This window comes from Cylas formicarius, unplaced genomic scaffold (assembly GCF_029955315.1).
Source record: "Cylas formicarius isolate icCylForm1 unplaced genomic scaffold, icCylForm1.1 PGA_scaffold_2__14_contigs__length_35257938, whole genome shotgun sequence".
NCBI lineage: Eukaryota > Metazoa > Arthropoda > Insecta > Coleoptera > Brentidae > Cylas > Cylas formicarius.
Genome location: NW_026844319.1, coordinates 25,777,681 through 25,792,101, shown reverse-complemented (window position 1 = coordinate 25,792,101; position 14,421 = coordinate 25,777,681). Strand labels below are relative to the sequence as shown.

The 14,421-nt window shown below is 37.5% G+C and overlaps 1 protein-coding gene across 10 annotated transcripts in view; it reads left to right on the top strand.

Moving 5' to 3' along the window:
- The window catches only part of LOC132698049 (titin-like), a 206,587-nt gene that overhangs the window by 186,822 nt on the left and 5,344 nt on the right, over window positions 1–14,421 (top strand). For all 10 annotated transcript variants that reach the window (XM_060663890.1, XM_060663888.1, XM_060663894.1 and 7 more), the window contains one exon: window positions 94–14,382. In XM_060663890.1, coding sequence (XP_060519873.1) covers window positions 94–14,382 — 14,289 coding nt within the window. The remainder of the gene's footprint in view (window positions 1–93; window positions 14,383–14,421) is intronic.

Sequence of the window (14,421 nt, the reverse complement as noted above, 5' to 3'; positions counted from 1 at the left end):
ATATATATTATATAACAATTTTAATCCAATCCAATTCATATTATATTTCAATGTTTTCTTGTATATGCCGTTCTTAATTCTACGATATTTTAGGTCCACTTGATACGAAAACACAAAAGTCGAAAGGTGTACTGGTACAGGATTTGAAAGAATCGGTGACGATAGAAACAGTTGAATCTCAACGTCCCGTACAAGATGTGCCCCTTATTGAGGAATTTCCCGAAGAAATTGAACAACTTGAAAGTGTAGGCGAAAACGGCGAGATCAGAAAGAAAACTATCAAGAAAAAATTGATTCGTAAACGGAAAAATGGAGTACAAGAAGATACTCATATCGTTAGAATAGAGGAAGAAGGTCAACCAATGCATTCTACTGTTACCATTCAAGAAGTTCCTGTACCAGAAGATAGCACAGAACAAGTTTGCAGCGAAACAACCTACATTGAAGAACTTCCTGAAGAAGAAATTGTTACGGAAATTGACACTGAAGAGGGACCAAAGAAAAAAGTATTCAAGAAGAAAACATTTAAGAAAAAAAGAGGCAGTAAAGTTGAATCTACCGAAATTTTCACGGTATATGAAGAAGGTAAGGAACCAGAAACATCGGTTACCATTCATGAAATTGAAGATGAGATCAAACCCCAAGAGGCGCAAATAGTAGAAGAGGTAGTCGAAGGCAAGAAAGTGATTCGAAAGAAAATAACTAAAAAAAATAAAGACAGCAAAATTGCAGAAATGGACACAGAGACCATTGCGGAACTTGAAGCTACTGTTTTAGTACCTGAAGAAATAACTATTCCAGAATCTGTTTATGTCGAAGAACTTCCGGAACAGGTAGAGGTACAGGAAGTTAAGAGCCGCTGGGGACCTAAGAAGAAAATAATTAAAAGGCGAATTATTAGAAAGCGCAAAGGAAACAAAGTAGAAGACACTCACATCATAACAGTCGAGGAAGAGGGCAAAAAGCAAGAAACATCTGTAAGTATTGAAGAAATCGAATTACCCCAAGACGAGAGCAAGACGCTGACTACGGTTAAGCCTGACGAAGGCACAATTATAGAAGAAACTCCAGAACAAGTAATTGTAACAACAGTCGATACGCATGCAGGTCCAAAAAAGAAAGTTATTAAGAAAAAAGTATACAGGAAGAGAAAAGGAAGTAAACAAGAAGACACTGAAATCGTCACTGTGGAGGAAGAAGACAAAAAACCTGAAGTGACGGTAGTTGTTAAGGAAACCAAAGTTAAGGATACAAAGAAAAAAATTACCAAAAAAATTTGCAAACCGCATGAAGAATTGATAACTGAAGAAGGGTACTTGTATGTTCCCCTACTGGCGCAAAAAGATCAGATTGAACCGAATGAAGTTATCGACATGGTACAAATGGAACTGGTCAAAAAGGCACTTGCAAAGCAGGTTCCAGAACACGTTGATATGATAGAAGAAGAAATGGAAGAGGTTAAAGAAAAGGTAAAGAAATCAAAGAGTAAAAAACCTGTGAATGTGAAGGAAATTGATATACCACTGCCCCTCCTTGCAGAAGAATTTCCGGAAGAGATACAAATTGTTCAGAAAATTTCCGAAGAAGGCGTTCCGACAACTAAAATAATTAAGAAAAAAGTTATCAAAAAACGCAAGGGTAGTAAAGATGAGCACATTCAAATATTTACTGCGGAAGAAGAGAATAAAGAGCCGGAAACAACAGTAGTTATTGAAGAAATTGATATTCCTGAGGATCAAATGCGAGAACTGGAACAAATTCGACCCGAGAGATGTGTCATTGTTGAAGAAATACCGGACAAACTTGAAATTGTACCAACGACCGAAGGTCCTCGGCAAAAAACAATTAAAAAGAGAATTATTAAGAAACGACGGGGAAGCAAACAAGAAACTACTGAACTCGTAGTTTATGAAGAGGAAGGTAAAACTCCTGAAGGTATCGTCACAATTGAAGAGTTGGAGTACCCCGAAGTTGAAGTGGAAAAATTACCCGATGCAGAAGAAGAAGAACCAATGATTGTGCTGGAGCTGCCTGAAACTGTTCAAACATATACGGACAATACAGTTACGAAAACACTAACCAAGAAGACAACCAAAACACGAAAAGGCGGTAAGCAAGAAACCAAGCAAGTATTTACTGTTGAGGAAGAAGGTAAAAATCCAAAAACGTCCATAATTATAGAAGAAATTACCATTCCTGAAGAAATTGTTGAAAACCTCACCCTTCCCCAAATTAAAAAAGTTAAGCCCAAACAGCCCGTATTTGTTGAAGACCTCGAAAAAGTTGAGATAGTGCAAGTAAGTGTGAAAGAAGGGCCAAAGAAAAAAGTTATCAAAAGCAAAGTAATTCAAACAGATGATATAGCACCAATCAAACCGAAAATCGAAGAGAAAGAATGGCAAATCGGCGAAGAAATGCCAGAAGAAATACGTATAGTCAAACATGAAACGGATCACGAAGGAACTGGAAAAAAAGTAGTGAAAAAGAGAGTAATACGTGCCAGAAAAGATAGTAAACATGAAATTACGCAAATATTCACCGTGGAAGAAGAAGGTCAAGAGCCCAAAACGTCGGTGGTTATCGAAGAAATATATTTACCAGAGGAGATAGTTAGAGAGTTGCCTTCAATTCAACCAGATTGCAGTGTAGTTATTGAAGAATTAGACACTGCAAAATCTGAAACAGACAGAGAAAAGGTAAGAAAGAAAGTAATAAAGAAACGAAAAGGCAGTAAACAAGAAACTACAGAAATTGTAATCTATGAACAAGGTGATAAACCTGAGACATCTGTAACTATTGAGGAAATTGATGTACCAGAACAAGTAGTAGAGGAACTCCTCGTCCCACTTTCAGAAGAAGCAATAATCATAGAGGAACTGCCAGAAGAAATAACGACCGTTGATGAAACGAAAACTAAATCCAAAAAGGTTATTAAAAAGCGACGAGGAAGTAAACAAGAAGTAGTACAAACTACCATCATCCAAGAAGTTGGCAAAAAGCCAAAATCGTACGTTTTAATTGAAGAAATTGAAATTCCAGAAGACATTTTAGAAGAATTAGAAACGCCGAAACCTGCTTCCACCAAACCAATATTTATCGAAGACCTCAGCGGAAAAGTGGAAATTACTCAAACCAAAGTACTGGAAGGACCGAGGAAGAAAACTATAAAATCTAAAGCAAAGAAATTACCTGATGAAAAACAAATTCCACTTCTGATAGCCGAAGAAATGCCCGAAGAAATTAAAGTAGTGGAAGAAATTAATGAAGAGGGTGATTCTCAAAAGAAAATAATCAAAAAGAGAGTTATTAAATCCAGAAAAGGGAAAAAAGAAGAGGTTACCCAAATAGTTACAGTGGAAGAGCCAGGAAAGACGCCTCAAACTTCAATTATAATTGAAGAAATTGAAGCACCACAGGACACATCCCGCATCGAATTTGACGAGGTCCAACCAGTAATTATTCAGGAAATCCCAGAGCAAACCGAAATTATTGATACGGAAACTGGCGAAGGACCCCAAAAGATTAATATTAAGAAAAAAATAATAAGGAAACGCAAAGGAAGTAAGCAGGAATCTACAGAAATTATTGTCATGGAAAAAGAAGGTAAACAACCAGAAATAACAATGACGATACAAGAAACCGAAGCACCTGAAGAAATTTTGGAGCTAATGCCCATTCAGCCGCAAGAGCCCATTATAATTGAAGAATTTCCCGAAGAAATTCAGGCCGATAGTACCAAAGTTACAAAGAAGAAAGTCATCAAGAAACGAAAAGGTGGCAAGCAGGAATCTATAATATCTGTTACAGTAGAAGAGGAGGGTAAAACTCCTGAAACTAATGTCGTGATAGAAGAAATTGATATCTCACCTGATGTTCTAGAAGAACTCCCTCAAAACTTTTCAGAAACACCAGTATTTATCGAAGATATCTCAGACAAATTAGAGTTTTCCGACGTTGTTGTGGAGGAACATCCTGGGAAAAAACTAGTTCGAAAACGTGTGACTAAGAAAACTGAAAAGGAAGAAATACCGGAGCCTGTAATCGAACTTCCAGAAAAAATTGAAATATTAGAAGATGATAAGGGTCAAAAGAAAATCATCAAAACTAGAGCTCTGAAAAAGAGGAGAGGAACGAAAGAGGAAACAACGCATATTGTCACAGTAGAAGAAGCAGGAAAAACTCCACAAACAACAGTAACGATTGAACAAACTGAAATCTCCGATGACGAAAAGAAAGAACCGGAATATATTGAAGAGCTTCCGGAGCAGGTTGAGGTTGAAGAAACCAAAGGAAGATGGGGCCCAGAAAAGAAAACAGTAAGAACCAGAACAATTAGAAAACGCAAAGGAAGTACACAAGAAGATACGCACATAGTTACCATCGAACAAATCGGTAAACAACCAGAAACGTCGATTGTTATTGAAGTGACAAAGGTGCCCGACGAGCTAACGCCCCGACAACAAGAAGGAAATATCATTGAGCTTCCAGAAGAAGTCAAAATAATCGAGACGGTTACTCCACAAGGTAGTGTAAAACAAATTCAGAAAAAAAGGGTAATTAAAAAGCGGAAGGGAGACCAAGAACACACTACAGAAATATTTGTCGTGGAAGAAGAAGGCAAAGAGCCTCAGACAACAGTCACAGTGGAAGAAGTCGAAATACCCAACGTGTCTGAACTTTCTACAGCTAAATCTATGGAGGAGCTCCCAGAGGACGTCAAAGTTGAAATTATTATCGACCAAGGCAAACCGAAAAAGAAAGTAACCAGAAAACGCAGGATTACAAAACCTAAAGGCGACAGAGAGGAAATTACCGAAATTGTTACTGTTGAAGAGGAAGGCAAACAGCCGGAAACGACTGTGGTAGTAGAAGAGATTGAATCCTCAGAAAGAACGAAAAAGAAAATTCCAAAGCAGAAACCAAAACAAAAAATTCCATTACGGAGAGAAATCTCTGTTCTTATGCCGATAGAGAGAAAAGAAATACAGCCGCAAAAGTTGAAAATTGTTGATGCGAAAGACCTTCCACTTTTCGGCGAAATTAAACTAAAAAAACCCAAGACTACTCCCCAAAAGAAAGACACATCAGTGAAATTGCAAAAAATTATGCTTAAAAGTAGAATGAAGCTGATAGACTTTCCACCAGGTACGGAAAAGGAACAACTTCCTCGAATCTCGATTCTCGAACCAGTTTACAGAGACAATGGCGTTCTATCGCGAAATGTTCATGAAGCCGAAAAAGCCCCTAAAACTAAAAAGAGGCGTTTGAAGGACAAAGATCTGGACCTAAAGAAACTAGAACAACTCGATATTGAAATGGACGAACTGAAAAAGAAGGAACTTGAAAAAGTCGATGAATTGGTATTTGAAAAACAACCCAAAAAGAAACCTACAGATGAAGAAGAAATGCCTAAAAAACTAAAAATCGGAAAAGGCAAAGTACCAAAGCCTAAAGAAGAAGGTGAAGAAGTGGTTTTGAAAAAAGTACCGGAACAACCTATTGACAAAATAGACGAATCTGAAACCAAACCTAATCAAGAAGAAACCTCCATACGCAAACCCGCGTCTAAGAAGAAAGAAAAGGAAGAGGACAAAATCAAGTTTGAACCCTTCGACCGGGAATACGAAAGTCCCGAGCTCGAAGAATACGAACCCCTTAAACTGGATGATGAAGAAAATGATGAAAGTACAAAAGAAAAACCCAAAATTCCCAAAAAGAAAAAAGTTAAGCCGCTGCCACAAACCCAAGAGTCGATTATTGAACTTGGAAAACCACAGCCTCCGAGAGATGACGAAAAAGAAGAAATAGATCTCAAATATAAACAAAAGCCTAAACCTGAAGAAATCGTAGAGAAACCAAAATTAAAACCTCATAGGAAAGAAGCCGAAGGAGAAGAATACAAAGTCAAAATAGACTCAGTAATGAAGCATGACACGATAGTAACTTTCGAGGGAGACGATATCGAGCAAGAAACTGTGCCCATCGAGGATAACGAAAAGCCGCGAAAAAAAGTAGTTAAGAAAGTCAAACGTAAACCTTCCGGTGAAAACATTTCTGAAGAAACGCCAGAAGACGTACATGTTGTAGAGGGGGTTGAGATCCCGAAGGAGAAAGCTGTCGAAATATTTGTTCGGACTGAAGAATCTATTGAACTGAAGGATGAAACTATGGCTGAAGATATTGAAAAGCTTAGTAAGAAAAAGAAGATAATTAAGAAGAAAATTGGTAAAACTGATGACGTCACTCCGAAAGTCGAAGAAGAATCAACGCCTAAAAAAACACAGAAAACAACGCCAAAATTAATGCAAATTGAAATCAAAGACGTTACACCACAATTTGCGCAAGTTACTACCTCACAGGAGGTTATCAAATTGGCGGAAATTAAATTAAGGAAACCAAAGGTTTCTAAGAATAAAGATGAACCTACTTCAAAGTTCCCACGATTTTTACTCAAAAGCCGAATAGAACACGTGCCATTCCCCCCAGCCAACGAGAGCGAAAGAATTCCACAAACTACTCAACTGCCTCCCGTTTACAAAGACAGCGGTGAGCTTTCTCGCAATGTGGAAGAAGCCTCTAAAATACCCAAAAAGAAAAAAATCAAAATAAAAGATTATGAAAGGGAGCTAAAAGATTTGGAAAAACTGGATATCGAATTTGAGGAATCTAAGAAAAAGGACATTGAAACTGTAGACAAAGAATTATATGCCAGACCAGAGAAAAAAACCAAAAAAACTGAAGAAGAGGAAAAAAAGCTGATTCTTGGAAAAGGGAAACTATCCGAACAAGCGAAACCAGACGAACCGGTTAAACTAAAGAAAGTTCCTAAAACGGAGGAACCTGAACTAAGCCCCGAAGAGGATCAAGTTCCAAAACTGAAAGCAGAAGACCATGACACTTTCAAGAAATTAGAAAAAGAACAATCGAGTTTATTGCCATTCGAACCTTATGACATAGGGGATGACGAATTAGAAAAGGAAGAGCTAGATTTTCCTAACATTTTGGAAAAAGATAAGAAAATCAAGAAACCAGAAAAATCCGAAAAAGTCAAAAAGAAAAAACAAAAGCCAGAACAAGATGTTATTGCAGCGGAAATTATTACAGGAGTTCCGAAACCCAAAGACGACGAAGAGAATCCCTCAATAACGCTTAAAACAAAACAAGGACCGCCGTCCAAAGAAGAACCAGACGGTATAAAATTAAAACCATTTAAAATCGATGAACAAGAAGAAGTATTCAAAGTTGGTGTAGAAACTATCATGAAGCATGACACAATCGTTAGCTATGAAGGAGAAGACCTTGAAATGACAATACAACCCAAAGATGAGGAGATAGTAACAAAACAAAAGAAAAAAATTATTAAAAAAGTTAAAAAACCCAAAGAAGAGTTAGCTAGCGTCGAAGGTAAAGAAAAGACGGAAGAACCAGAGGAAATTCTACAACCAGACACGAAAGATACTACACAGGGAACAGCAATAACAATTGAAGAAGCTAAACCCATAGAGGAAGAACACAAAGAAGGTAAGCCAACAGAAATATCAGATGAAACTCAATTACCCCAAGAGGAACTCGTAAAAGAAAAATCTAAGAAAAAAGTCAAGAAAACCAAATTGAAAGAGATTTCCGAAGAAATTCCAGTACCCATCAGCGCAACCCCAGTCAGAATGATAATTAAACGCATACCAGCAGAAAAACCTCAACTTCCAATAATCACTGAAGTAAAACCGGAATTTGCAGAAATCAAACTAAAGAAAGTAAAAGCGGTTGAAAAAAAATCCGTTCCAGAAAGTTTAGTACCAAAAGTTTTGCTAAAAAGCAGATTACAAATACTTGAATTTCCTCCGTTTGGCGAAAAAGAGCAAAAGCCCGTTATAACTGTTCTGAAACCTGTGTACAGGGACAACGGAATCATATCTAGAAATGTCGAAGAGGCTGCACAAGTAAAACCTAAGAAAAAGAAATTAGTTACTAAACTAAAGACGCTTGAAAAAATCGATAAAGAATTTGAAGAACTCAAAAAACCGCTCGAAGAGGTTGACGATGAGTACAAAAAGCGGCATGAGAAAAAGCCCAAAGAAAAACCGATAATGATGAAGATAGTCCGTGTTGAAATGAGGATGCAAAAATCGAAAATCATTGATTTAGCACCAGAAATTGTGAACTTGGCCGAAGTTAAACTCAAAAAGCCGAAATCTACTCAAGTTAAGGAACCCGTCGAATTAAAGATCCCTAAAATAAAACTGAAAAGCAGAATTGTGTGGATAGAATTTCCACCTCAAGTCAACAACCTAGAGGTAACCGAAATCGGAGCAGTCAGAGATAGCGGAACTCTTTCCAGAACTATAGAAGAAGCCGAAAAATTGATTAAAATTAAACGGAAAAAACCTAAACATGTGAAAAAAGAACCAGTAGAACTTGAAATACTGGATGTTGATTACGAAAAACCCGAGAAGCCCAAACCAGAAGAGATTGATGAATCAGACACATACAAAAGAACAGCTAAAGAAAAACCAGTGGAAAAAGAACCCGAACCAATTACAATCAAACTTGGAAAAGGTAAGATGCCTCCTGGGGAAGAAGAAGAGGAATCAGTAACGCTAAAGAAAATCCCGGAAAAGTCCGTTATCGAAAGCCCCGAACAAGAAGTTAAACTCAAAAAGAAACCGACAGAGGAAAAGTCCTCTGAAGAGGAAAAACCTGATACGATTGACAAGCCAGAATTTAAGCCTTTCGATATTTCCGGTGAAAAGCCAGATGATTTTGAACTAGAACTTCCTCAAGAAGAAACTGAAGTAGAAGAAGACTTGCCTAAACTCAAAAAGAAATATAAACCTAAAAAGAAGGAGAAACCAGTACCAGAGGTAGAAACGATTACCTTACAACCGGGAGTTCCTAAGAAGCCCGAACCCCAAGAAGAAACGGACATTAAATTGAAAGCCCCGTCCAAGAACAAACCCGAAGAAGATGTTGACGCAATAAAATTAAAACCTTTCACGAAACCTCCAGATGAAACTGACACTTTTACCACATCCAATGATGAGGGTGAGCAGCCACAAATTGCCACAGTAGTAGAAAATAAAGAACTCGAAGAGACCAACATTTCTGTTAAAAAAATCAAAAGAAAGGCTCCCAAAACAAAGACCGACAATAAAATCGACGAGGCACCGCAACCGAAAGAGTTCGCAGAAAACATAGAAGAAGAAACAGTACCCGTGGACAAATTGGGAAAAGTTGACGAAATAACCCTCAAACCAAAAGCGCGAAAATTACAAAATGAAAACACAAAACCGGCCAAACTTCCAAAACTAAAAAGTAGAATCGTACACGTTGATTTTCGCCCGCTTTCGGAATCTGAACAAATTCCAATATTAAGCGAGCTTGGATCTGTCGCCAAAGATAACGGAATTCTATCCAGAAATGTGGAAGAAGCAAAGAAGGTGAAAAAGACAAAACCACGGAAATTAAAAGATGTGGATAACGAAATATCTAAGTTGGAGCAATTGGATCTCGAATTTGATAGTTTGAAAAAGAATGAGCTAGAAAAAGTTGACGACGAATTTAAATACAAAAGCGAACCAAAACAAAAACCGAGTAAACCAGAAGAAAAATTGAAAATCAAAGTTGGGAAAGGAAAAATTCCAGAGAAAACAGAGGACGATGAAACTACCACACTCAAAAAGATACCGAAAATGATAGACGTGGACGAGGCAGAGAAAGTAAATATTGAACCACAAGAAAATATTCAAATCGAGTCTAAAGAAATTAAAGATTTAGATCAACCACCAAGAGAAGAAAGTCCTCAACTAGAGCAGATTGTGGAAAAACGAAAGAAGGATAAAGTAAAACCTAAAAAGGAGAAGAAAGAAAAAGAGGATGAGAAAAAGCCCGATATTGAAACAGAAGAACTTGAAAAAGCCGAAATTCCAATACAAACAGAAATAACTAAAAAGTCTGTCAAAATTAAGAAGCCAGAGGAGAATGAACAGAAAAAGCCAAAGATCCGTCCATTGCTCAAGAGCAGAATCGTTTTCATTGAATTCCCTCCACAATTAGAATGTGAACGGAAACCTCTTGTTAAAGCACTGGAACCAACTATTATAAATAACGGAAATTTATCTAGGAACGTTGACGAAGCTACCAAAGTTAAACCAAAGAAGAAAAAACAACCGGTGGAACCAAAATTAGAACATCTTGACGAGTTAGACAAAGAACTAGAAGATCTTAAAAAAGGGCGTGAAAAGGTGGACGACGACTATAGAAAGAGGCCCGAAAGACCCAAAAAACAAAAATTAACACCGATGAAAATAGTAATGGTTGAAGTGCGTTCGCAAAAACCAAAAGTAATTGACTTAACACCGGAAGTGGTAAATTTAGCGGAAATTAAACTTAAAAAGCCTATTAATAAAACCGATACTAAAGAGCCCAAGGAGCTTCGAATACCAAAGTTGAAACTTAAGAGCAGAATCAATTGGGTTGATTTTCCGCCTCTATCTGAGGTACTTCAACCCCTGCAGGTTACAAATATAAATGCTGTGAAAGACAACGGCATAATATCTCGAAACGTTGAAGAAGCGGAAAAGATCAAGAAAACAAAACGAAGAAAACTCAAAGATGTCGATACAGAATTAACAGAGTTGGAAAAACTAGATTTGGAATTCGATGAACTTAAGAAAAAGGAACCGGAGAAAGTGGACGAAGCATTTAAATACGAGAGAAAGCCCAAAGACACACCTGAAAAACAAGAGGAATCACAACCCTTAATTATTGGCAAAGGAAAACCAAAGAAGCCAACGGAGAAAGACGAGGAGGTCCCTAGGCTGAAAAAGAAGCCCGAAAAATCCGAACGGGAGGAAGATGAAGATATTGTAAAAGAAATAATTGTTAAGCCTGATGAAAAGGGAACAAAAGAAAAAGAATTAAGAGAAAAGCCTGAAGGCCCCGAGTTTGAACCGCTGGAATTTAAAGATAAAGAAACCGATAGAGACGTTTATGAGCCGCCAGAAATTGAAAAACCGGATAAGCATCTTCAGGACAAACAAAAAAGGATAAAGAAAATTAAGAAAGAAAAAGAACCTCTCGAAGAATTGTCGGAAGCTGTTCTAGTGAAGAAAATTCCAAAGGAAATTACTCCTAATGAAGACGAAGAGTTTAAATTTAAGGCCCCTCAGAAACCTAAGCCTGAGGAAAAAATTGAGGAATTAAAGCTTAAACCCATTAAAAAGTTAGATGAAGAATGCGAATATGAGATTGTTAAAATGGTAGAGCAGGAGCAGCCCCAAGAATCCAAAGTAATATTTATCCGGCCAGACGATGATATTGAATCAAATTATCCAGAACAAAAAGAGAAGAAAGTAAAAAAGAAGAAAAAAAGTATTCCTGAAAAAGACGATCAAGGAAAACCTAGCGATATAATAGATCAAAAGGCAGTAACAGACATTGAAAATACAGAGAAGCCAATAGATGAGGAAGTGCCAGTTCAATTTGTATTGAAAAAATCGAAACCAGATATTGTGGCAGAAACTCCAGAGGAAACTCAAGTTTCAATGAAACTAAGAAAACCAACAGAACCAGAAGAGGTAGAAGCCGAACTAGAAACCGTCTTAGTAAAGAAAACACCAGTCGAAGAAGTGGAAGTCAAAGAAGAAATTTTAGTACAGCCAAAGGAAGAAACCGAAATTATAGAAGAAAAAACAATAATTAAAACGAAGAAAATTAAAAAACCTAAACCATCCAAAGACATTTTGGAACAAAAAGGGGAAGAGAAAAAACCGATTGTAACCACGGACGAAGAAAAGCCCAGGCCAACGCTGGAAGAGAGCGAAAAGCCTTCAATTACTATCGAGGAAATAAAGCCAGATGAAGTAGATCAAACAACGAACACAGCAAAGGAAGAACCTATAGTAGAGGAGCCTCAGGAAGAAACAAGTTTACCAGAAGAACCAGAACTGGTGACCAAACCGGAACAATCAACAATTGAGGAAGTTGTGGTCATCAAACGGAAGAAACCAAAAGAAACACCTAAAGGGGAAACAGAAACCGAAGTTCTGGTTTCAAAACCAAAACCTAAAAAGGAGGAAACTAGTGAGGTAGCTGCAGAAGTTCTTTTAAAAGAAAAGGAAGATCTTACAATCAAACAGGAACCCTTAGATACAGAAGCTGAATTCACTATTTTAGAACCTGAACAGGAGATTACCCCAGAAGAGATTTCCGTTCAAATTATCAAGAAATTAGAACCGAAGAAAGAATCTGAGGCAGATGTTACGGTCCCTAAACCGAAGGAACAAAAAGAAAAAGGTGATGAAGTAAAGGTAACAATAGCGGAACCGATCCCAGAAGAAGAAGTGATAATAAAAAGAAAAAAGGCAAAGAAACCAATTATAAGCGAAGACGGAGAGGATGTTGCATTCACCATTAAGAAACAGGTACCAGATGAAGAAGGCGCAGATTATCCAAAAGAAGAAGGGTCCATCAAAATTACAATACCTAAACCGATCAAGTCAGTGTCTGAAGAAGCTGCCGATGAAGTCAACATTGTCATTACTGAAGTAGTACCTACCGAAAAGGAAATTGAAAAAGTCCAACCAGAGGAGGTAAAACCCAAAAAGGATAAGGAGTTGCCAAAAGTTGACGCGGAATTGAAAAAATCGCCGGCTGATAAAAATGAAGAGTCACAACTAGAAGCGAAAAATAAATTATATTTGGACAAACCATCCTCGGAAGAATTAACCATAACCAGTAAGCCAGAAGAGGTTATGAAACCGAAGACTAGTTCAGAAGAAGCGCAACCAGAGAAATTGATAGACGAAGATGAAATATCTGTTAGAATCAAAAAACCTTCAGATGAAGAAGCAGACATTGTAATTAAAAAACCAACATCAAAAGGAACGGAAGATACAGGTGATGCTGAGCTGAAAGTAGTCAAATTTGTGCCCACTGAAGAAAGCAATGAGTTAACGGAAAGTCCAGCAATAACTCTCAAAAAGCGGAAGCCTCTTCTAGAAGAAAATCAAGATGAAAAGGAGGTCAGTGTCAAATTTAAATCAGCACCTGAAGAAGACACTGAAGCAATTATTAAACCAAGCAAAAAGGGCGAAAGACCAAATGATGAAGGCGAAGCCGACATAACGATCAAAAAGCATGTCCCTCTCTCTGAAGAAGAAACAGAAGTAAAGAAGAAGGAACCCGAACCCGAAGAAGCTGAATTTTCTATGAAAAAACCAAAAGTTAAACCCATTATTGACGAAGAGGATGAAACTGCGATTAAAAAATATGTTCCAGTATCTGATGAAGAAACCGATGATGTTTCTATTAAAAAGCCTGCCGACGATGTTTCCCAGGAAATATCAATTAAGAAAAAGAAGCCTAAGGAAAAGTCTGCAGAAGAAGAAACTGAGACAACAGTAATCAAATTCTTACCTACAGAAATTCCAGTTAAACCAGAAGATGAAGAAGTTCAAGAACAAGTTGTTATAAAGAAGCCTAGCAAACCAGAAGGCAAAACTGAAGAAGTTGAGTCTGAAATCACTATCAAAAAGAAAGAGCCAAAGGAAGACAAAGAAGAGGCTGAATTTAAAATGAAGAAACTACCCACAAGAGAGCCTGTCTCCGAAGAGGCAGCAGAGGCAACAGTAATTAAATTCTTACCGACCGAACCTGCAACTAGACCAGAAGATGAAGAAATTCAAGAACAAGTTGTTATAAAGAAACCACGCAAGCCAGAAGGCAAAACTGAGGCAGTTGAATCTGAAATAACTATAGAAAAGAAAGAGCCAAAGGACGAAAATGAAGAGGCCGAACTTAAAGTGAAGAAACTACCCACGAAAGAACCAGTATACGAAGAAGCAGCAGAGGAACTTACCATTAAAAAACTCAAACCTGTAAGGAGACCATCAGAACCTGAAGAAGCCGAGATTAAAGAAGAAGAACCGATCAATGTTACATTTAGGCCAAGATCAACTAAAACCAAAGAGGAAGTCGAGCAGGAATTCAAAATATCTTTAGATTCATATGCGGAAGAAGAAATAAGCTTGTCTTCGAAAATCAAACTTAAAAAACCTAGGAAAAAGCCGACATTTTCTGAAGAAGCAGCGGAGGAATCAGTGAAAATTATTGAGGAGGTAGAAAGTGAAGGACCCGCAATCGAGGAAATCATCGACGAAGGCAGCGAGGCTGAAGAATTACCGGAAGACGACGAAATATCTGAAAGCTTCCACATGGTTTTCAAGAAAAAGCAACCGCGGAAATATTCGGTCGTTCAGGAGGACGAAGAGGACGTTAGCCTTAGCCTAAAAGCACCAGTTAAGAAAATTGAAGATTTCGAAGAAACAGAAGGTGTTATTAAAATTAAACCAAGGAAGAAGGAGTCCATTTCATATGACCAAGGTAAGTTACTTACCTTCCAAATAATTGTCAATTTTTGGT